Source organism: Loxodonta africana, chromosome 2 (genome assembly GCF_030014295.1).
Source record: "Loxodonta africana isolate mLoxAfr1 chromosome 2, mLoxAfr1.hap2, whole genome shotgun sequence".
In the NCBI taxonomy this organism is placed as follows: Eukaryota; Metazoa; Chordata; class Mammalia; order Proboscidea; family Elephantidae; genus Loxodonta; species Loxodonta africana.
Genome location: NC_087343.1, coordinates 228,164,160 through 228,188,557, shown reverse-complemented (window position 1 = coordinate 228,188,557; position 24,398 = coordinate 228,164,160). Strand labels below are relative to the sequence as shown.

The window sequence follows — 24,398 nt, the reverse complement described above, 5'->3', positions numbered from 1 at the left end:
AATTATAAAAAATAAAATACACTGACTTTGTGATTTAAAGGACAAGCTGCACTGCTCTTGTTATCCGACTTATTTTTAAAAGCTAGCATGCTAACAGAAAAATGTCCACAAGTGGCTGCCGCCCTAAAGCCCAGCACCTGCAGGTGGCTCTGGGATGCTTGCCCCCAGCTGCTGCCCATGAAGAGCCCCGTGCCCTCACTGCCAGGCAATGCCAGCCTGGCTCCTCAGCTCCAAAAGCAGCGCTGACCAAGTCTCAGCCGTTTCCTCAGTGCAGTGCGGTCCTTGGCATTGAACTTCCCTGGTGGAGGCCCACCGCCTGCTGGGGCTGGGGCTGGGGGTGGGGGCAGCAGGGACTGCAGAGCCCAGTGGCTGCTCAGCTACCACCCACGCCACGTGGGCATGTGCCCGGCGCCGGACAGCTAGGCAGGATCTGGCTGTGCTGCTGCTGGAGTGGGAGCCATTTACTTTGCTGCCCAGAGAGCTGGCATGCTGTGCATTCCAGCTGCCGACAACCTCATCCAACTGCCGCCATAGCTGGAAGAAGGCTGAGGCTGGTCCTTGGCCCTGGATGCCAGAGCCAGCCTTTCTGGATGTGAGCCCCATCTGCCCGGGATGGGAAATCTAGGACGAGCCAGAGCTGCTGACACTAGAATTCTGGCTGTGGCAGCTCCCCTACGAGGCCTCACACAGACACCGGGAGCTGGTTTCTCAGCGTACACACAGAACAGAGAAAACCCAGGGAAGCCTGGGGCTCTCGATTGGATGTGGAGGTATTGGGGTGAACTCACAGGTTTTAACAGAGAGAGACAAATACAGAAACAAAAATTATGCAAATGTGTGTTTATACACACGTGTCCAGGCGCACGTGCACACACACACACAAGTTCTGTCTAGGAGCCTCAATGCCCCATGAGTGACAAATCCCCCCTCATGCCTGGATCCTGGCTCCTGAAGTCCTCCCCAACCAACACGAGGAACCAGGGCTCCTTGGAAAGATGGCTGGGTCCAGGACTGGGGCAGAGGGCGTCCAAGATGAGCGTGGACAGTGCTCTGAGCCAGAGTGAGGGGGTGCTGAGAGAAGATGGGGACCTGCTGTGAGGATACAGGGCCAGTGTGAAGGGGTGCCCACTGGCCAGGCCAGGGACAGTCTGAGCACTGACAGAAATCATCACAGTTATGATTAATGGACGGTCACTTCCAGAAACGGAAGTTAGAGAAAGACGAAGGAAATGATTCCAGATCGAAGGGGACTACCAAAACCAAAAAAAAAAAAAAAAAAAACCATTGCTGTCCGACCCATAGCAACCCTACTGGACAGAGCAGAACTGCTCTATACAGTTTCCAAGGTGCGCCTGGTGGATTTGAACTGCCGACCTTTTGGTTAGCAGCCATAGCTCTTAACCACTACACCACCAGGGTTTCCTGAAGGGGACTAGAGGGTGACAATTAAGGCACGGGGTCTTCTGTTTTGAGGGTAGGGCTAGGAAATGGGAATGGGGCTGAGGGCCAGCTGGCAGGAGTCTACCAATGCTAATGTCCCAGCTGGGATGGGCATAGGGTGGCCACGGGGGACACCCTTGTATGTAGAGGACACACAGCCAGGTGTTTGGCGACAGGCACCAACTGGCATCAGTATCTTGAATGCTCAGGTGAGTTGTTATTCGGGCTGTGCCTGCAATTGCTCTGTGTCAAAATGTTCATTTATTTATTTTTTAATTATGAAAACCAAAGACCTAGTGGCCAGCTACCCCTCCCCCTGCCCCAGTGTCCCCTCTGACATGTCCCCCCTCCACCTGTACCTTCCCATGCATCAGTAGGCGGATGGTCAGTGTCACATTCAGGCCACCTTCTGAGACCTTGGACTCCATCCTTCTCCCAAAGTGCGGCTGTGGGCGCTGGCTTAAGACGCCGATGACGTCGTGAGGAAGGATGGATGGGGCCCAGAGAGTGTCACCTGGGAAGGGAAGACACAGCTGCTGTGAACTGAGGGCAATCTCTCGTACTGGCCTACAAGGACGCTCTGCTCCTGGATGGCCATGAGATGGTGCTGTCATGGGGTGTGCTGTCTAGAGGCCAAGGCCTGGGAGGTGCCACAGAACCTGCAGCAGGAAGGCCCGTGAATGACTATGGGTACCTGGCCACCCAACTTGACCCAGCTCCCCCACTTGGTGCCCCTCATCTGGCCGTACCCCATCTCAGCAAGTGGTCCATGGGGTGCTCAAGCAGAATCTGGGGGCCGTCCTTGACCTCATTCCTGTCCCCACACTCTGCCATCACAGGATCTGGGACACACCCTGCCCCTGCCCCATGGCTGGCCCTCAGCAGCAGCTCCCCTCCGGCTCATGGAGGCCAGCCTTGCTGGGCCTTCCACCATGCAGGGGCCAGGGTGGTCTCCGTAAAACTTCAGGCCCATCACGTGATCCAGCCCAGACCTTTCGAGGTTTCCCTTTTCACTTAAAAGAAAACCGAACTCTGGGTGAGGTCCTCCAGGAATCGGCCTGCCCTACTGTCTCCAAGCTCCTGGCTGGTTTGAAAATCCTATTTGCGCATTTGAGAGAGAAACGGTATGATGAGGGGTTGCTTGCCAAGGGACTAAAATGATACACAGCTTCTACTCTCAGAGAGATTTGTGGTGCGCGTACATAGCCTGAGCCAGACTCAGGACCAAGCAAGGGAGAGAAGGGGGCCAGGAACTCTGCTCACTGCAGGGGGGCAGGGGAGGACAGCCTGGGGTAGGGACGAGGGACAGGGCAGGAATAGACGGCCTGAGAAGGGTGGGTGGTGGGGGAGGCCAGCCAGGGCAGGGCCTGCATGTAATGTGCCACCCAGCCGGCTGCCCTTTGATCTAACCTGTAAAGGTAGGGCCCAGTATACACAGAAGAGGTGACTATTTGAAAGTCGGGGCAAATGCTTTTTTCCTTCATCAAAATATTTGTGCTGAGAAAAACGCTAAGAGGAAAACACAAAAACAAAGCATAGACGCACACAAACCACCTACGTGATGCGTGTGAAGAGACACCTGCAGAGAACAACCATCGTGATGGGCAGGTGAGTAAAAAGTGACAGCTACTGACAAGCTTCTGTGTTAGCAAAGACACTGACGAGGATTCTAAATTACACACTCATGTTTTTAAAAATGTGTTTGCCAGTAACTTGGTCCACAAACAACTCAGACTACTAGTTGTAATTATTACTCATAATAAAGTGGTACTTTCTGAACAACAAGGATTTGAACGTGAAGGTATAATACGCAGCAAGCAGAACTTTCTGAAAAGAGTTCTCAGGATATTCACGTTAGACAGCTTCGCTGTCCAATATGGCAACCCCTGGCCATACGGGGTTAGACAAGCAGCTCACACACTGGTGGCTGCTGCCTGGACGGCACAGACAGAGGACACCTCCACCACGACAGGAGGCTGGCTATGTTGGACAGCACTACCCACATCACCGCTTCTGCACGTTTGATGAGGAGTAGGGTGCTCATGAAGTGCGGTCGTAGAAAGAGGAGGAGGAAATGACTCAGTTCAAACAATTAGCATGGCAGCAAGTAAATACCACCGAGTCCCAAACAGGTACCAGTCAGTAAGCTCAGCCAATCCCTTTTTAAAAACCCATTTATATGAGTCAGGATTCATAAACGCCAGTTGGGGCTTCCTGTCTCCTTTTGAGTTAAGAACACTCCCTTTAGGTCACGGGCAGCAGGGCCCTGTGGCCATCTGTTATGTAACATTCCTGGTGGAGAGGAGGAAGTGGGTCAACGCTGGCCAGCACGCGGGCGCCCGGGGCTAAGAACAGCCATCACATCAGTCACGGGTCGCTGCTGCCTCCTCCTTATGCGGCGGAGAGGCTGTTAATGTCACCTTCTTTGCACTGGTGGGAGATAAGGAGCCGTCCTGGTTAGCCTTTGAGTTAACCAGTGACTCATGCCCTTGACAGGAAAAACCCTCCTGCTCTGGGGGGGCAGGGGCATGAGGCAGGCGCACCCCAGGGCCTCTGGGATGCCCTTCCCCACCACGCAGACCTCTAGGGGGCGGGGGACTTCCCGCTTTTGTCTGGGATCCCCCTCCTCTTCTCTTTGGTGCTAGGATTTAAAAAACCAAACCAAACCCAGTGCCGTCGCGTCAATTCTGACTCATAGCTACCCTACAGGACAGAACAGAACTGCCCCATAGAGTTTCCAAGGAGCGCCTGGCAGATTCAAACTGCTGACCCTTTGGTTAGCAGCGGAAGCATTTAACCACTACGGCACCAGGGTTTCCACTGGGATTTAACCTATTTGTAATTCATTTATTCTAACTGGGAAGGGGACCTGGCAGGGAGAGGATAGACACAGTGGTCACCCACCAAAGGGACTGAAAGTGCCCAGAGCTGGTGCAGATACCCGTAAGGACCTGCCTGGCAAGGGGCTCCAGCCGGCCTGGCCTTACCTTTCCTGTCTATCTGTGGTAAGCCAGCCAGTCTCGGTTCAAATGCTGGCTTCATGCTGACACCATCTCCAGGTATGCAGGAGCCCAGAACAAGGTTGTAGCAGCTTGATCTCTAGATGCCCAGGGACAGCTGCCTGTGGCCATATCTGACATGTGCAGTCACCCTCATCCACCCATTGGCCCGAGTGCTCAGGCCCAGACCTGGGGGCTGCAGGGAGCCTCTCTCTTCCGCATCTGGCCTCTCTTACCAGCAAATCCCGCCAGTCCAACCTACAGCGTGCGTGCAGAATCTGATCCCTTTCCACCTGCCTGGCGCCTGTGTCTCAGGGTAAAGCCAATGGCCTCACTGGGGATGGATTTTCATGTGTTCATTTGCCATCAGATATGTTCTTTGGCAAGGTACCTGTAAAAATCTTTTGCCCATTTAAAAAGAAATTAAGTTTTTTTTAATTGAATTTTCAGAGTTCTTTAAGTATTCTGGATTCGGCTTGTGATCTGCAAATGTTTTCTCCCCATCTGTGATTTCTCATTCTCTTAACAGTTGTCTTTCCAAGAAGAGGTGTCTGTAACTCTGATGAAGACCACTTTATCAAAATTTTCTTCTATGTGCTTTTGGTGTAATACCTAAGAAATCTCCATCTGACCCAAGGTTAGATATGTTTTCTTCTAGAAGTTTTATAGCCTTATATGGTACATTTATGTCTGTGATGCATTTTGAGTCAACATTTTTTGCATATGGATATCCAATTGTTCTAGCACCATTTGTTGAAAAGGCTACTTTTTCTCCATTGAATTGCCTTTACACCTTTGATGAAAATCAATTGACCATACACGTGTGGCTCTATTTCTGTACTCCACTCGCTTCACTGATCTATTTCTATTTGCCTATCTTTAACTATCTTTATGCCAATACCACACTGTCTGACTCTAAAGTTGCACTAACGAAGAGAGTGTGGTACTGGCACCTTGCAGCTCTTTCAAAGTGGTCGCATGCACTTGGTGGGGAGATTCGAGTATAATGGACTGTCCAAAATGATAAAACTAGTGAGAGACAGGACCAGGCCCAGACTCCCCTGGTCTTGAAATCCTTTCGTAGGAACAGGATTTGGTAGGAAGGGAGAAAAGATGGCTCTGGGGCAGCAGGAAACTACATGGGGAGTAATGGACATGGCCCTGTGTTAGTCATCTAGTGCTGCCGTAACAGAAATACCACAAATGGATGGCTTTAACAAAGAGAAATTTATTTTCTCACAGTTTACCCCGTAAAAAAGCCCCGTGCCGTCGAGTCAATTTCGACTCACAGAGTAGAACTGCTCCATAGAGTTTCCAAGGAGCGCCTGGTGGATATGAACTGCTAACCCTTTGGTTAGCAGCTGTAGCACTTAACCACTACGCCACCAGGGTTTCTCACAGTCTAGTAGGTTACAAGTCCAAATTCAGGGCGTTGGCTCCAGAGGAAGGCGTTCTCTCTCCGTCAGCTCTGGAAGGTCTTTGTCCTTAATCTTCCCCTGGTTGAGGAGCTTCTCAGGCACAGGGACCCTGTGTCCAAATGACATGCTCTGCTCCTGGTGCTGCTTTCTTGGTGATATGAAGTCCCCAACTCTCTACATGCTTCCCTTTCCTTTTATCTCTTGAGAGATAAAAGGTGGTGCAGGGTACACCCTAGGGAAACTCCTTCTACATTGGATCAGGGAGGTGACCTGAGTAAGGGTGGTAGTACAATCCCACTGTAATCCTCTTTAGCATAAAATTACAATCATAAAATGGAGGACAACCACACAATACTGGGAATCATGGCCTAACCAAATTGACACATATTTTTTGGAGGACACAATTCAATACATGACATCCTGGGTGACCAGATGGTCTGCTATCTGTCACAGAGTACTGAGTCCCTGAGATAAGGCACTCCAGGAGCCCGGGGATGCATCTGCGTGGAAGTACAGGCACTGGGCACCCACGCTCACACCTGGGCACACTGTGGCAAGACAGGCACTAGGAAGGAGGTGGAGAAGAAAGTGTCACAAGGTCTGTGCTGCACTTTTGACAGCTCTTACGCGGGGTTCACATCTGATACAGAAGAGCCCCCTTTCCTTGGGTCCACATCCCACAGCCCTTCTCTGAGCTTTCGCCTCCTGTGTACTTTTGCCCTGAGTTCTCCGTCTGCAAAGATGACACACACCCAGCATTATGTCAGCGCAGATGCAGTCAAGCCACAGTGGGGAGGAGATGGAAAGAAAGATTCACCTTTTTTTTTTTTCCCAGCGTACAAAGGTACACTCAGGAAGCACACGGAAGGACTGTTTAATGCATGAAAGTTATAATCATCATGAGTGTAGATATGGTCCACAAGAAGTATAAAGTATATTTGTTCAGATTTTACCTAAAACCCGTGGGGGGTTAACGAAGCTCAGTTTACATGGATGAGTCCGTGTAAAGCAAAGACATGGCCAGGTGCCAGCAGGAAAGGCAGTCACACGTGAGAAGGTCTTGAGAGGTGAAAGGTGAGAACCAGCTACTGTCTGACCCTATATAAAGTGGCTGGTTTTGGTAACATGGAGGGTGGGGTAGGCCAGACTATGGGAGATAGGGAGAGGGGTGAAGAAGTGGAGGCAGTGAACCTGAGTGCCTCCTCTCAGCAGGGATGGGAATGGGAGATGCGAGACAACCCAAGTGCTGTCCACCACAGGGGAGAGTCCTGCTGGGCAAGACTAGGCACTTGGCAGCTGTGAGGAAGTTATGTTCTGAGAAATGATGACTCTGCTGGGAGACGTGACCTCAGTGGGATCACACAGCCCTGTCCTGATTCTGCACGGAGACAGGAGAAGGGAACGTCTAGAATATCACAGAGCTGGCCAGAGCCCAGCGCCAGTCACTCCAGCCCAGTCCCTCCTCCAGGAACCATAAATACAGGAAGCAGATTGAAAATCGCCCTATAGGTAACTGGTAATTAATAATTTTTTTTTTTTTTTTAATAATTTTTCTTGTGCTTTAAGTGAAAGTTTACAAATCAAGTCAGTCTGTCACATATAAGCTTATATACACCTTACTCCATACTCCCACTTACTCTCCCCCAATGAGTCAGCCCGCTCCCTCCTTCCAGTCTCTCCTTTCATGACAATTTTGCCAGTTTTTAATCCTCTCTACCCTCCTATCTCCCCTCCAGACAGGAGATGCCAACACAGTCTCAAGTGTTCACCTGATACAAGTAGCTAACTCTTCGTCAGCATCTCTCTCTAACCCATTGTCCAGTCCCTTTCATGTCTGATGAGTTGTCTTCGGGAATGGTTCCTGTCCTGGGCCAACAGAAGGTTTGGGGACCAAGACTGCCGGGATTCCTCTAGTCTCAGTCAGACCATTAAGTCTGGTCTTTTTATGAGAATTGGGGTCTGCATCCCACTGAGCTCCTGCTCCCTCAGGGGTTCTCTGTTGTGTTCCCTGTCAGGGCAGTCATTGATTGTGGCCGGGCACCATCTAGTTCTTCTGGTCTCAGGATGACGTAAGTCTCTGGTTCATGTGGCCCTTTCTGTCTTTTGGGCTCATAGTTATTGTGTGGCCTTGGTGTTCTTCATTCTCCTTTGATCCAGGTGGGTTGAGACCAATTGATGCATCTTAGATGGCCGCTTGTTAGCATTTAAGACCCCAGACGCCACCTTTCAAAGTAGGATGCAGAATGTTTTCATAATAGAATTATTTTGCCAATTGACTTAGAAGTCCCCTTAAGCCATAGTCCCCAAACCCCCGCCCTTGCTCCGCTGACCTTTGAAGCCTTCAGTTTATCCCAGAAACTTCTTTGCTTTTGGTCCAGTCCAGTTGAGCTGACCTTCCCTGCATTGAGTATCGCCCTTCCCTTCACCTAAAGTAGTTCTTATCTACTAACTAATCAGTAAATAACCCTCTCCCACTCTGCCTCCCTCACTCCCCCCCTCGTAACCAAAAAAGTATGTGTCCTTCTCAGTTTATACTATTTCTCAAGATCTTATAATAGTGGTCTTATACAATATTTGTCCTTTTGCGTCTGACTAATTTCACTCAGCATAATGCCTTTCAGGTTCCTCCATGTTATGAAATGTTTCACAGATTCGTCACTGTTATTTATCGATACGTAGTATTCCATTGTGTGAATATACCATAAATTATTTAACCATTCATCCGCTGATGGACACCTTGGTTGCTTCCAGCTTTTTGCTATTGTAAACAGAGCTGCAATAAACATGGGTGTGCATGTATCTGTTCGTAAAGGCTCTTATTTTTCTAGGGTACATTCCCAGGAGTGGGATTTCTGGGCTGTATGGTAGTTCTATTTCTAACTTTTTAAGAAAACACCAGATAGATTTCCAAAGTGGGTGTACCATTTTACTTTCCCACCAGCAGTGTATAAGAGTTCCAATCTCTCCGCAGCTTCTCCAACATTTATTATTTTGTGTTTTTTGGGTTAATGCCAGCCTTGTTGGAGTGAGATGGAATCTCATCGTAGTTTCAATTTGCATTTCTCTAATGGCTAATGATCAAGAGCATTTTCTCATGTATCTGTTAGCTGCCTGAATATCTTCTTTAGTGAAGTGCGTGTTCATCTCCTTTGCCCACTTTTTGATTGGGTTGTTTGTCTTTTTGTGGTTGAGTTTTACATAAATCATATAGATTTTAGAGATCAGGCGCTGGTCGGAGATGTCATAGCTGAAAATTCTTTCCCAATCTGTAGGTGGTCTTTTTACTCTTTTGGAGAAGTCTTTAGATGAGCATAGGTGTTTGATTTTTAGGAGCTCCCAGTTATCGGGTTTCTCTTCGTCATTTTTGGTAATGTTTTGTATTCTGTTTATGCCTTGTATTAGGGCTCCTAGGGTTGTCCCTATTTTTTCTTCCATGATCTTTATCGTTTTAGTCTTTATGTTTAGGTCTTTGATCCACTTGGAGTTAGTTTTTGTGCATGGTGTGAGGTATGGGTCCTGTTTCATTTTTTTGCAAATGGATATCCAGTTATTCCAGCACCATTTGTTAAAAAGACTATCTTTTCCCCATTTAACTGACACTGGGCCTTTGTCAAATATCGGCTGCTCATATGTGGATGGATTTATACCTGGGTTCTCAATCCTGTTCCATTGGTCTATGTGCCTGTTGTTGTACCAGTACCAGGCTGATTTGACTACTGTGGCTGTATAATAGGTTCTAAAATCAGGCAGAGTGAGGCCTCCCACTTTCTTCTTCTTTTTCAGTAATGCTTTGCTTATCCAGGGCTTCTTTCCCTTCCATATGAAGTTGGTGATTTGTTTCTCCATCACATTGAAAAATGTCATTGGAATTTGGATCGGAAGTGCATTGTATGTATAGATGGCTTTTGGTAGAACAGACATTTTTACTATGTTAAGTCTTCCTATCCATGACCAAGGTATGTTTTTCCACTTATGTAGGTTCCTTTTAGTTTCTTGCACTAGTACTTTGTAGTTTTCTTTGCATAGGTCTTTTACATCTTTGGTAAGATTTGTTCCTAAGTATTTTATCTTCTTGGGGGCTACTGTGAATGGTATTGATTTGGCGATTTCCCCTTCGATGTTCTTTTTGTCGATGTAGACGAATCCAAGTGATTTTTGTATGTTTATTTTATAACCTGGGACTCTGCCAAACTCTTCTATTAGTTTCAGTAGTTTTCTGGAGGATTCCTTAGGATTTTCTGTGTATAAGATCATGTCATCTGCAAATAAGAGATAATTTTACTTTCTCTTTGCCAATCCAGATGCCCTTTATTTCTTTGTCTAGCCTAATTGCTCTGGCTAGGACCTCCAGCACAATGTTGAATAAGAGTGGTGATAAAGGGCATCCTTGTCTGGTTCCCGTTCTCAAGGGAAATGCTTTCAGGCTCTCTCCATTTAGAGTGACATTGGCTGTTGGCTTTGCATAGATGCCCTTTATTATGTTGAGGAATTTTCCTTCAATTTTTAGTTTGCTGAGAGTTTATATTATAAATGGGTGTTGGACTTTGTCAAATGCCTTTTCTGCATCAACTGATAAGATCATGTGGTTTTTGTCTTTTGTTTTATTTATACGGTGGATTCCATGAATGGTTTTTCTAATATTAAACCAGCCTTGCATACCTGGTATAAATCCCACTTGGTCGTGGTGGATTATTTTTTTGAGATGTTGCTGAATTCTGTTGGGTAGAATTTTGTTGAGGATTTTTGCATCTATGTTCATGAGGGATATAGGTCTGTAATTTTCTTTTTTTGTAATGTCTTTACCTGGTTTTGGTATCAGGGAAATGGTGGCTTCATAGAATGAGTTAGGTAGTATTCCGTCATTTTCTATGCTTTGAAATACCTTTAGTAGTAGTGGTGTTAACTCTTCTCTGAAAGTGTGGTAGAACTCTGCAGTGAAGCCGTCCGGGTCGGGGCTTTTTTTCCTTGGGAGTTTTTTGATTACCGTTTCAATCTCTTTTTTTGTTAAGGGTCTATTTAGTTGTTCTACTTCTGATGGTGTTAGTTTAGGTAGGTAGTGTTTTTCTAGGAATTCGTCCATTTCTTCCAGGTTTGCAAATTTGTTAGAGTACAATTTTTCGTAATAATCTGATATGATTCTTTTAATTTCAGTTGGGTCTGTTGTGATGTGGCCCATCTCGTTTCTTATTCGGGTTATTTGTTTTCTTTCCTGTATTTCTTTAGTCAGTCTGGCCAATGGTTTATCAATTTTGTTAATTTTTTCAAAGAACCAGCTTTTGGCTTTGTTAATTCTTTCAATTGTTTTTCTGTTCTCTAATTCATTTAGTTCAGCTCTAATTTTTATTATTTGTTTTCTTCTGGTGCCTGATGGATTCTTTTGTTCCTCACTTTCTATTTGCTCAAGTTGTAGGGACACTTCTCTGATTTTGGCTCTTTCTTCTTTTTGTATGTGTGCATTTATGGATATAAAATTGACCTCTGAGCACTGCTTTTGCTGTGTCCCAGAGGTTTTGATAGGAAGTGTTTTCATTCTCGTTGCATTCTATGAATTTCTTTATTCCCTCCTTAATGTCTTCTATAACCCAGTCTTTTTTCAGCAGGGTACTGTTCAGTTTCCAAGTATTTGATTTCTTTTCCCTAATTTTTCTGTTATTGATTTCCACTGTTATGGCCTTGTGGTCTGAGAAGATGCTTTGTAATATTTCGATGTTTTGGATTCTGCAAAGGTTTGTTTTATGACCTAATATGTGGACTATTCTAGAGAATGTTCCATGTGCGCTAGAAAAAAAAGTATACTTTGCAGCTGTTGGGTGGAGTGTTCTGTATAAGTCTATGAGGTCAAGTTGGTTGATTGTAGCAATTAGGTCTTCCATGTCTCTATTGAGCTTCTTACTGGATGTCCTGTCCTTCTCCGAAAGTGTTGTGTTGAAGTCTCCTACTATAATTGTGGAGGTGTCTATCTCACTTTCAGTTCTGTTAGAGTTTGTTTTATGTATCTTGCAGCCCTGCCATTGGGTGCATAAATATTTAATATGGTTATATCTTCCTGGTCAATTGTCCCTTTAATCATTATGTAGTGTCCTTCTTTATCCTTTGTGGTGGATTTAACTTTCAAGTCTATTTTGTCAGAAATTAATATTGGTACTCCTGTTCTTTTTTGCTTGTTGTTTGCTTGATATATTTTTTTCCATCCTTTGAGCTTTAGTTTGTTTGCATCTTTTAAGTCTAAGGTGTGCCTCTTGTAGGCAGTATATAGACGGATCGTGTTTCTTTATCCAGTCTGAGACTCTGTGTCTCTTTATTCGTGCATTTAGTCCACTTACATTTAGCGGAATTATAGATAAGTATGTGCGCTTATTGCTGTCAGTTTGATGCCTTTTTATGTGTGTTGTTGACAATTTTATTTTTCCACTTACTTTTTTGTGCTGAGATGTTTTTCTTTGTAATTTGTGTGTTCCTCATTTTCATAGTATTTGACTTTGTGTTTCCTGAGTTGTTATGTTTTTCTTGGTTTTTATTTTGAGTTAGGGAATTGTTAGACCTCTTTGTGGTTACCTTAATATTTACCCCTATTTTTCTAAGTAAAAACCTAACTTGTCTTATATCGCCTGGTTTCCCTCTCCATATGGCAGTTCTATGCCTATCTGTATTTAGTCCCTCTTTTTGATTATTGTGATCTTTTACATATTGACTTGAATGATTCTGGGTTTGGAGTGTTTTTTTCTTTTTAAAATTAATCTTAACTTGTTTTTGTGATTTCCCTATTTGAGCTGATATCAGGATGTTCTGTTCTGTGACCTTGTGTTGTGCTGGTATCTGATATTATTGGTTTTCTGACCAAACAATTTCCTTTAGTATTTCTTGTAGCTTTGGTTTGGCTTTTGCAAATTCTCTAAGCTTGTGTTTATCTGTAAATGTTTTAATTTCACCTTCATATTTTAGAGTGAGTTTTGCTGGATATATGATCCTTGGCTGGCAGTTTTTCTCCTTCAGTGCTCTATACATGTCATCCCATTGCCTTCTTGACTGCATGGTTTTTGCTGAGTAGTCTGAACTTATTCTCATTGATTCTCCTTTGTAGGAGACCTTTCTTTTATCCCTGGCTACTTTTAAAATTTTCTCTTTATCTTTGTTTTTGGCAAGTTTGATGATAATATGTCTTGGTGATTTTCTTTTTGGATCAATCTTAAATGGGGCTCGATGAGCATCTTGGTTAGATATCCTTTCGTCTTTCATGATGTCAGGGAAGTTTTCTGCCAACAGATCTTCAACTATTCTCTCTGTATTTTCTGTTATCCCTCCTTGTTCTGGGACTCCAATCACACGTAAGCTATTCTTCTTGATAGAGTCCCACATGATTCTTAGGGTTTCTTCATTTTTTTTTTAATTCTTTTATCTAATTTTTTTCAGCTATATTGGTGTCAATTCCCTTGTCCTCCAGATCCCCCACCCTGCATTCCAATTGCTCGAGTCTGCTACTCTGACTTCCTATTGAGTTGTCTAATTCTGTAATTTTACTGTTAATCTTTTGAATTTCTGAATGCTGTTTCTCTATGGATTCTTGCAGCTTATTAATTTTTCCACTATGTTCTTGAATAATCTTTTTGATTTCTTCAGTTGCTTTATCAGTGCGTTCCTTGGCTTTTTCTGTAGATTGCCTTATTTCATTTCTGAGGTCATCCCTGATGTCTTGAAGGTTTCTGTAAATTAGTTTTTTATATTCTGCATCTGGCAATTCCAGGATTGTATCTTCATTTGGGAAAGATTTTGATTCTTTAATTTGGGGAGTTGTAGAAGCAATCATGGTCTGCTTCTATATGTGGTTTGATATCGACTGCTGTCTCCGAGCCATCTCTAAGATAATGTAGTGATTTATTCTATATTTGCTCACTGAGTCTTATCTTGTTTTGTTTTCTTTCAATATACGTAGATGGGCTACTAGACTGTGCTGTCTTGATTGTTGTAGCCCTTGAATCACTTATGTCCTATTACCAGCTGGTTTGGGCTATTACCAGATATATAAGCCTAAGAGTCCATTCACTACTCTTGAGTAGAATCTGATTTTGGGTCATCAAGTGTATGGTGCAGACTGTCACATATCCACCTAGAGAAGTAGTGGTGATAGTTGTGTGTACCAGATTCTAGTAGCAGCAGGGTTTCACACTCCGGGGGGGCAGGATGCTGACAGGGTTCCCCCAAGTGCCAGTGAGGTAGGTGTGTCTCTATTCCTAAAACACTTTGGTGGGTGGGCTCTGCAGCTGTACCTTAGGTATCCAATGCAAGTACCTCTACAGTTTGGTAGGTGTCACCCTCCTTAGACCCCTAAGGCAGGAGGCTAGGTGGTCTGGGGGGAGCTTCAGCCCTCAGTTCCCTGTTGTGGGTCAGTGAGGGCTCTGTTGAATACCAGAGATATCAGACCTGGCAACCTTGTCTTTCCAGTAATCGGCTAAAACAATTACAGTCAGATCCCTATCAGAATTGCCTTTGCATTATAATAGCCACCTTGTTCCCTGTAGGGATGAAAGCCCAAGACTGTGGATCCCATATGTTTGGCTGGAGCTGGTTCTGTGTCTTTAGTCGAATTAGGGAAGGATTTTTGGTCCCTGAGTTTTTTGTAGCTGCTTCTCTCAGGCCAGGAGAATGGGCTAGGAAAAGACCAAAAAAAAAAAAAACCACAGTGCACTTCACTCTCTGGCTCAGGAAATTCCAATGTTAATGAAGCCACCTGGGAAGGGGAGGGGAGGGTTCAGATAAGTAGGAGAGAGTAGACAAAGTTACTTATCTCGCTTGGGATGACTGTTTTATCTGAGATTCCGGAGGGGCCTGTTGACTGTGTGCACTGGCTGGGTAGAGACTGCCCCCGAGGGTTGGGCCCGCGTCCTGTGCTTGTGCTGTCTCAGAAGCCGTGGTCAGTTCCTCCGCTCCCAGTCCAAAGCCCAGCGCCAAGGTTCCCTGGCTGGGACGCTGCTCTCCAGGCTCCAAAACCAGTCGCTGTCTCCCAGTGACTTCTCCTCCTGTCAGCCGTGTCACTACACTGCCTCCGTTGCACTGGCTGGGCTTCCCACGAGGTCACTTCTGGACGCCAGGGCTGCGTCCCATGTTTGCGCCGTCCCAGGATGCCGTGCTCAGCTCCCTTGTGGCCAGTCCAAAGCCCAGCGTCAAGGTTTCCTGACTGGGACGCTGGCTCCAGGCTCCGAAAACAGTCACTGCTTCCCCGTGATTGTTCGTTCTCAGTCTCTGTCACTCAGGTCAACCCTTTAAATCTGTGCTTGATGGTCAGGGTTTGTAGATTGTCATGTATGTGATCAATTCACTTGCTTTTCTGAGTCTTTGTTGCAGGAGGGATTCGAGGTAGCTTCTACCTAGTCAGCCATCTTGTCCCTGCCCTCCGTAATTTTGTTAATTCAACAAACATTTACTTGGCAATTACTGAGCTCCACACATAGTACTGTGATAGCTAAAGCAGACCCTCCCCCAGGGACTGGCTGTAAACCATCATAGTAACAGTGATGTACAGGACACCAGGCACAGGGTCAGGAGAAGATCGGCCCCTCTAGGCAGTGACCTCTGGACCTGAGTCAGCAGGTACTGTGGTCCAGGAAGCTGCATTTCAAAATTCTCCAGATTTTTCTTGAGTGAAGCCACATTTGGGAACTTCTGGCCCTAGTTCCCACCCCAACCCTCACCCACTGGATCCATTAGGAATCCTGGCAGGCTACTAGGAACAGGAACCAGTTGACAAATTAAATGGACATAGGTGAGGAACCCGGAGGAGGCCTGCGGGCTGGGCAGGCCCCTCCCCCCGTCCCCAGGGAGCGGCCTGCTTGTTTTCTGCTCCCCATCCTCAGCAGACAGAAGAGGAGGGACAGGACTCAATGGTGACCTTTCCCAGATCTCTGTGCCACCAGGAGAGCAAGAAGTCTGGAGGGAGGAGAGGCTTCATCTTGGCTTGACACACGTGGCTGTGCAGACTTCACCCTTGCTGACACAACTGCAGCAATGTGGGACGGAAGCCAGGCTCGGGACCTGAGGGCCAGGTACTACTCTCAGTTTGAGTGGCCTGGGCTACCTCATTCATTCGTTCACCATCTAACAACTCGGTTTTCCTCCCCAGGAGGCCTCCTGGTGGAGCAGGATGCCCCTGGGCACTTATCGATGGAGCTAGGTTTGCTGACCCATGGAGCAAGACTGCTAAATGCCTTCTGGCCTAAGTTTACTGGGGGAGTGCAGTGCCTCCAGGCACTTATCAGTGGAGCTAAAGACCTCTGGAGGCAGAGGCGGGCATCAAAGCTTAAGAGGCCGAAAATCCAAGGAACCAGGAAGCAGAAGCTGAAAAATCAAAGAACACAGGAGGCAGATCTGGCTCAGTCTCAAAGGGAAGGGCCATGACCTCTGGGGTCTCAAAGGGTAGAGCCATGGCCTCTGGAGTTTCTAAGAGTGGGGCCATAGCCTCCTAGGTTTCAAAGAGTCAGACCTTCACCAGCTTGGTTCCAGAGTGTAGGGCTGCCTTTCACAAATGCCAGAGGATGGGGCTAGATCTGCTGTCCAGAGCTGAAGAGGCAGGGCCGCCATGCCCAAGGGGCAGAAGAACAGGGCCTGCTGGGGCTGATGGAGTAGGGTCATCACTCAGATGGACTAGAAAAATGGGGCCACCCAAACGTGAGGGAGCAGAGTTGCTATTCCAGTGGGCCTGGAAGTGCAGCTGAATCCAGAGAGTGTGGCCAACATCTAAAGGGCCTCAGAGAACAGAGGGTTATTTTCAAGCCTGGAGAGCTAATATAATGTGTTCTGCTGACTTGCTTGGTGCCTGGTATCCCTTCTTTCCCTCCAGTTTCTCCCTTTTGTAATGGAAATGTCTAGCTTGTGCCCGTTCCACCAATGTACTTTGGAAGCATATAACTTATATTCTGGATTTCATGGATGAAGAGGAATTTTTGGATTTTGGACTTGATTTAAGACTTTTGCTATGATACAGTGGGGTGAATGTGTTTTCCATGTGGCAGGGACATGAATTTTTGGGGGCCAAAGGGTGGAATGTTATGGATTGAATTGTGTCCCCCCAAAATGTGTGTTAACTTGGCTAGACCATGATTCCCAGTATTGTATGACTGTCCACCATTTTGTCGTCTGACGTGATTTTCCTATGTGGTGTAAATCTTACCTCTATGATGTAAATGAGGCAGTTATATTAATAAGGCAGGACTCAATCTACAAGATTAGGTTGTATCTTGAGTCAACTCTTTTGAGATATAAAAGAGAGAAGTGAACAGAGAGATGGGGACCTCAAACCACTAAGAAAGAAGAGCCAGAAGAACAGTACGTCCTTTGGATCTGGGGTCCCTGCACTGAGAAGCTGCTGGACTAGAGGAAGGTTGATGACAAAGACCTTCCCCTAGAGCCGACAGACAGGGAAAGCCTTCCCCTGGAGCTGGCACCCTGATTTGGGACTTCTAGCCTCCTAGAGTGTGAAAGAATAAATTTCTCTTTGTTAAAGTCATCCACTTGAGGTATTTCTGTTACAGCAACACTAGATAACTAAGACAGGAGGGAAACACCAATTCATTTTTTGAAGCTAGTATTACCCTGATATAAAAAATAGACAAAGACAGTACAAAATAAGAAAATTGCCCTTAGGAATACAGACTTACAAAATCATTAGCAAATAGAACCCAACAATGTACAAAAAGAATTACCATATTTTAATGCAAATAGTGTGTGCATTCTATGTTCTTTTGCCAGCCATGCCTTCCCCCGCGAGGTATTTTTAAAAATTAGCATAACATGCTTTCAAAACTACCTCATGGGGGAAAGGCGAAGTTGGCAAAAACATGTAGAACGCACGTGTTATTTGCATAAAAACATGGTGTATATACGCTATGATCAAGAAGGGATACTTCTAGTGATGAAAGGTCAGTTCAATATTTAAAAATCAATCAGTGTAGTCCACTGTATTAACAGATTAAAGAATAAAAATTGCATGATCATATCAACACGTTCAGAAAAGCATTTGACAAAATTCAACGCTCATTCATGATAAAAATTACTAGAAAAAATAGAAGGAAACTTCCTCAACTTGATAGAAAGCATCTACAAAAACACCTATATCTAACATTATACTTAGGGTTGAATCTTTCCCCCTAAGATCAGGAACAAGGCAAAGATGTCTGCTATCACCACTCTTATTCAACATAGTGCTATAAGCTCTAGTCAGTGCAATAAGGCAAGAAAAGGAAATAAAGGCACACAGGTTATAGGAAGATATAAAAATGTCCATATTTGCAAATGACATGACATGATTAGGTGTAAATCTAACAAAACATGTATAGAACTTGTATGCAGAAAACTACAAAGTACTGTGAAAGGAATCAAAGAAGATCTAAGTAAATGCAGAGATACACTAATCTTCAAGATCGGAAGTCTAAACATACCAGATTGATACACAGGTTTACTATATATAATTCCTCTAAAAATCCCAGAAAGATTTTTGTAGATATAGACAAGATTATTGTAAAACTTACATGGAAATGCAAAAGAACTGGAATATCTGAAACAATTTTGACAAAAAAGAATAAAGTAGAAGGCATCAATCTAGCCAGTTTCAGAACTTATTATGTAGCTACTGTAATCAAGTCTGTGCAGTATTGACACAGAGAGAGATCCACAGATCAATGGAACAGAATAGAGAATCCAGAAATAGATCCACATAAATATGTCCACCGGATTTTTGACAAAGGTGCAAAAGCAAGTCGAAGGAAGAAAGATAGTTCTTTCAACGAATGGTGCTGGAACAACTGGACATCTACAGCAAAAAGTGAATCTCAACCTAAGCCTCATATTTTACATGAAAATTAACTCAAAATGGATCATAGATTTAAATGTAAAATGTACAACTACAAAATATTTAGGAGAAAAAATCTTCAGAATCTAGGGCTAGGCAGAGTTCTTAGACTTAACACTAAAAGTGTAACACAAAGGGAAAAGTTGATAAACTGGACCTCATCAAAATGAAAAACTTTTTTTTCTGCAAAAGACCGTGTTAAGAAGATAAACAGACAAGCCACACAGACTAGGATAAAATATTTTCAAACCACATATCTGACAAAGGACTGATTTCTAGAATATACAGAGAATGCTCAAAATTCAAAAGTAAAGACAAGTAATTCAATTCGAAAATGGGCAAAAGACATGAAGAGACATTTCACTGAAAAAGATATAAGGATGGCAAATAAACACATGAAAAGATGTTCAACATCATTAGTCATTAGTGTAATGCAAATTAAAACCATAACGAGATATCACTACGCACATATAAAAATGGCTACGATAAAAAATAGTGACAACAAATGTTGTCAAGAATGTGGAGAAAGTAAATCGCTACACACTGCTGGTGGGAATGTAAAATCCTACAGTCACTTTGGAAAATGGATTGTCAGCTTCTTAAAAATAAAACATGTGACTACCATACAATCCAGCAATTGAACTCTTGGGCATTTATGCCAGAGAAATGAAAACGTATGCTCACTCAAAAACCTGTGCAGGAATGCTTGTCGCTGCTTTATTTGTAACAGCCAGAACCAAAAACAACTCAGATGTCCTTTAGCCAGTGAATGGGCAAATGAATTGGTACTAGCCATGTACACTAGCAACAGGAACCTAATATACCATGGAATACTACTCAGCAATAAAAAGGGATGTGTTATCAATACACTCGACAACCTGGATGAATCTCCAGAGAATTAGGATGAGTAGAAAAAGCCAATCCCAAGAGGTTACATGCTGTATGACTCCATTTATATAACATTCTTGAAATGACTAATTATAGAAATGGAACATAAGTTATTGCTTGCCAGGGGCTAAGGAGAGGGTGGGGATGGGAGTGAGTTGCTGTGGCCATGAAAGGGCAACATGGGGATCTTTGTGGTGATAGAAGCATTTATATCTTCCAATTATCTTCCAAAAGAACAGGGAGATGAGAGGGTGGTGTGCATTGGGCCTGGACAAAGAGTGTGAAGGGTGTAGCCTCCTGAAAGTCACAAAGGCACCCTTTCTTTGGAATGGGTGGCGGAGGCATGTCTTTGCTCCTTTTCCATTTCTCTTCACATCTTCAATGACATTTTAAAACTTCAAATCATCACACAAAAAGAAAATCACGGTCCAATATTCCTTATGATTGTGAGGATAGCAAAGGGCTGGGCAGTGTTTCATTCTGTTGTACACAGGGTTACCGTGAGTTGAACTGGCTTGACAGCACCTAACAACATCCTTTATGAACAGAGATGCAAAAATTTTCCATAAAATTCTAGCCAACAGACTTCAGCAACATATCAAAAAAATCATACACCATGATCAAGTGGGATTCATATCAGGATTACAAGGGTGGTTCAGCATTAGAAAACCAATCAATGTAACCTACCACATAAACGAAACAAAGGAGAAGAACCATATGATAATAATCAATTGGTACAGAAAAGGCATTTGATAAAATTCAACACCCTTTCCTGATAAAAACTCTGAGCAAAAAAGGAATAGAAATTTCTCAGCATAATTAAGGGCATATATGCAAAACCAACAGCCAACATTATATTCAAGGGAGAAAGGCTGAGAGCCTCCCCTTTGAGAATGGGAACAAATCAGTTAGATTCTTCTACACTAATAAGAGTACTTTGAAAAAGAAATCAAGAAAACAATACCATTTACAATACCCCCAAATCAATAAAATACCTAGGAATTAACCTAACCAGGGACATAAAATATTTATACAATGAAAATTATAAAACATTACTACAAGAGACCTACAAAAATGGAAAGACATCCCACACTCATGGATTGGAAGACTTAATATAGTGAAAATGCCAATTCTATCCTAAGCAACCTACAGATATAATGCAATCCTGATACAAATCTGCAGTGCAACGGATTGCCTTTGTGTGGCCTTTCTCGCCATAGTCTTATAACTCCCAGCCAGATGACTGGGCGGGACTGTGCAAATAGGGTAACTATAGCCCATAAAGGGGATTGGTCAGTTTTGTATCCTGCTTGGCTTGAAATGAGCCATCCCAGAGGCAGGAAAGATAGGATTCTACCACTACCAAGGAGGAACAGTCAAAAGCAGAGTGTCCTTTGGACCCGGGATCCCTGCACTGAGAAGCTCCTGGAACCAGGACAGAGAGAAAGAGACAGAGACAGAGAGAGACGTAACACTAAAGACAGTGAGAAGCGGTAGTAGAGAAACACCAGGAAAGACTGGTAGGAGAAACCAGCAGGAGACAGTGTGGTGGGCTTCCCAGTCCACAGAGGGAGAAAGCTGAGTGCCTTTGGGCAGGAAGCTTGCCTGTGGAGTGGGGTGCCTCCGGGCGCTTACTGGCAGAGCTAAAAGAGCTCTGTAACACTTGCCTGAGCAGGGCAAGGCCAAGGGCCAGGGAGAGGCATGCCAGTGAGCACAGGTGGGAAGAGGCTGCTCCGATGGAAGAACTGTATCCTGAGCATTCCTCAGCCTGAGTTGTAACTTAACTTCCCGAATAAACCCCATAATTGTTAGTATTGTCTGTGAGTTCTGTGTCGCCATTATAATGAGTTATCGAACCCGGCAGAGAAGTTGAGAGTGGGAGGGAGAGTTGGTGTCAGAACTGGTAAAGATGGAGCAGAGAGGAGGCATGTCTGACCTTCACCTTATAGGAATCAACCTTTGGCTGTTGATCTTGATTCTCCTTCCCCCTTGTGAAGTTAGAGGAGGTCACATTCCACCCCCACACCATTCTTACAAAATCCCAACAACATTTTTTACTGAAATGGAAAAACTAATGACCAACTTTTTACGGAAAGGAAAGAAACCCCGAACAGCCAAAGCAAAAAGAAAAAAGCAGGAGGCCTCACACTCCCCAATATCAAAACACAGAATACAGCCACTGTAATTAAAACAGCCTGGCATTGGTTCAGTGATAGATACACAGACCGCTGGAATAGAATCGAGAACTCAGAATTAAACCCAGCTATCTTTTTTATCTATGGACAGGAAACCCTGGTAGCATAGTGGTTAAGAACTACAGCTGCTAACCAAAAGGTCGGCAGTTCAAATCCACCAGGTGCTACTTGGAAACCATATGGCACAGTTCTACTCCGATAGGGTTGCTATGAGTAGGAATTGACTTGATGGCAATGGGTTTTTTTTTTTTTTTTTTATCTATGGACAAATGATTTTTGACAAGGGGTGAAAGTCCATTCAGTGGGGCAGAAACAATCTCTTTAATAAATGGTGCTGGCAAAACTGGATATCCACCTACTGAAAAATGAAACAGGACCTATACCTCACACCACACACAAAAACTAACTCAAAATGGATCAAAGACCTACATGTTAAACCTAAACCATAAAATTCCTGGGAGAAAACTATGGGATCTAATCTTTTGTAAAAACAGGATAACGAACATAACAAATGCATAAATAGAAGAAGACAAAATAGATGGGACCTCATAAAAATTAAAAACTTATGCTCATCACAAGACTTTATTAAAAGAGTAAATAGACAACCTATGAAAAGCCTCGGAAAAAATCTTGTGAAACGACTCATCTGATAAGAGTCTTTTTTTTTTCACTCTAAAATCTATAGAAAACTGCAATAACTGAACAATAAAAAGACAAACAACCCAATCACAAAATGGGCAAAGAACGTATGTGAACAGAACCTTCACCAACGAGGACATCCAAGCAGCCAACAAACATATGAAAAGATGTTCACGATCATTAGCCATTAAAAAAGAGATGCAAATCAAATCTACAATGAGATACCATCTTACTCTGGCTAAAATTGCACTGATTAAAAAAAAAAAAAAAGGATAACAACAAATGCTGGTGAGGACATGGGGAGATTGGAATACTGACCCACTTCTGGTGGGACTGCAAAATGGTACAACCACTATGGAAAACGGTATGGCACTTTCACAGAAAACTAGAAATAGAACAACCCTATGATTCAGCAATTCCACTCCTAGGAATACACCTTCCAAAAAAAAAAAATGCTGTTGAGTTGATTCTGACCCATAGTGACTCTATAGGACAGAACAGAACTGCCCCATAGGGTTTCCAAGGGGATTTGAACTGCTGACCTTTTGACCTTAACCACTACACCACCAGGGTTTCCAGGAATATACCTTAAAGACCTAAAAATGACATGGACATATGCACGCCTATGTTCATTGCTGCTTTATTCACAATAGCACATAAATAGAAACAAATGAAGTGAGCACCAACAAACTGTGGTACATACATACAATGGAATACTACTCAACCATGAACAATGATGAGTTTGTGAAACATATTATAATACGGATGGACCTGGAGGGCATGATGTTAAGTGAAGTAAGTCAAGCATATAAACACAAATATTGTATGATTCCTCTTTTATAAGAGGACAAGGATAGATGTATAGAGAGACCCATGTTCATTGGTGATTACCAGGAAGAGGAGAGGGGGAGGGGAAAGTATCCTTTGGATCATAAAATAGATACTTGTTATTTTGGTTGATGAGAAAAGTGGCACCGAATGTGGATGTAGTGAGCACAGCACAAAGTAAAAACGAGTGAGCACATATGGATGGGTATAGACATATTGGTATATGGGTAGGTACAGGTATACACATAGGTAAGAATAGATAGAAGTGTCTATAAACCAAACCAAAAACCAAACCAGTTGCCGTCAAGTAGATTCCAACTCATGTAGACCCTGTAGGACAGAGCAGAACTGTCCCAGGGGGTTTCCAAGGAGAAGCTGGTAGATTCAAACTGCAAAACTTTTTTGGTTAGCAGGTGAGCTTTTAACTACTGTGTCACCAGGGCTCCAGAAATATCTACAGGTACATGTAAATACAAATATGTATGTGGGTGCAGGCACATATATCCATTGAAGACACAAGTACAGATTCTCTTCATATATAACCAAACACCTTCCAGGACTGGTTTTCTGGAATTGAAAGCTTAGGACCATAGTCTCATGGGACAACTCAGTCAACTGGCATAACCTAGTTCACAAAAAATCATGATCTGCATCCCAGTGAAGTGAGTGGTGTCTGGTGTCTTAAAAGCATGCAAAGACATAACGATTGGTCTCTACTTGCCAGGGGGAAAAGGGTAAGAAGGTAACCAAAAGCTCAGTGAAGAAACAAGTCCACATGAGCCACAACGTCATCTACCCTGAGAGTGGAAGAAGATGTTGGTTGGCCACCACCACTGATAGTTCTGATCAGAGTCACAATAGATAGTCCTGGATAGAATGGGAGAAAAATGTGGAGCACAACTCAAGTTCTTAAAAAAAATTTTTTTAAAGCAGGACAAACTGGAATAGTAGAGAACAGAGAACCTCTGAGACTATCATCCTGAGATGTTCTTTAAACCTAGAGCCGAGCCTATCCCCTGAGATCACCTTTTAACAAAACAGCAGAGTGGCACACAAATTAAAGGATATTATCCTTAAGATCCTTGGAAGAAGTGCGGCCAGAATGCTCCTTAGAGGCAAGGATGGTAAGACTGCGTCTTACATACTTTGGACA

The 24,398-nt window shown here is 44.0% G+C and overlaps 1 protein-coding gene across 16 annotated transcripts in view; it reads right to left on the bottom strand.

The window, feature by feature from the left end:
• The window catches only part of PCBP3 (poly(rC) binding protein 3), a 458,297-nt gene that overhangs the window by 52,044 nt on the left and 381,855 nt on the right, over positions 1-24,398 (bottom strand). For all 16 annotated transcript variants that reach the window (XM_023541009.2, XM_064279587.1, XM_064279588.1 and 13 more), the window contains one exon: positions 1,800-1,954. In XM_023541009.2, the coding sequence (XP_023396777.1) occupies positions 1,800-1,954 (155 nt within the window). The remainder of the gene's footprint in view (positions 1-1,799; positions 1,955-24,398) is intronic.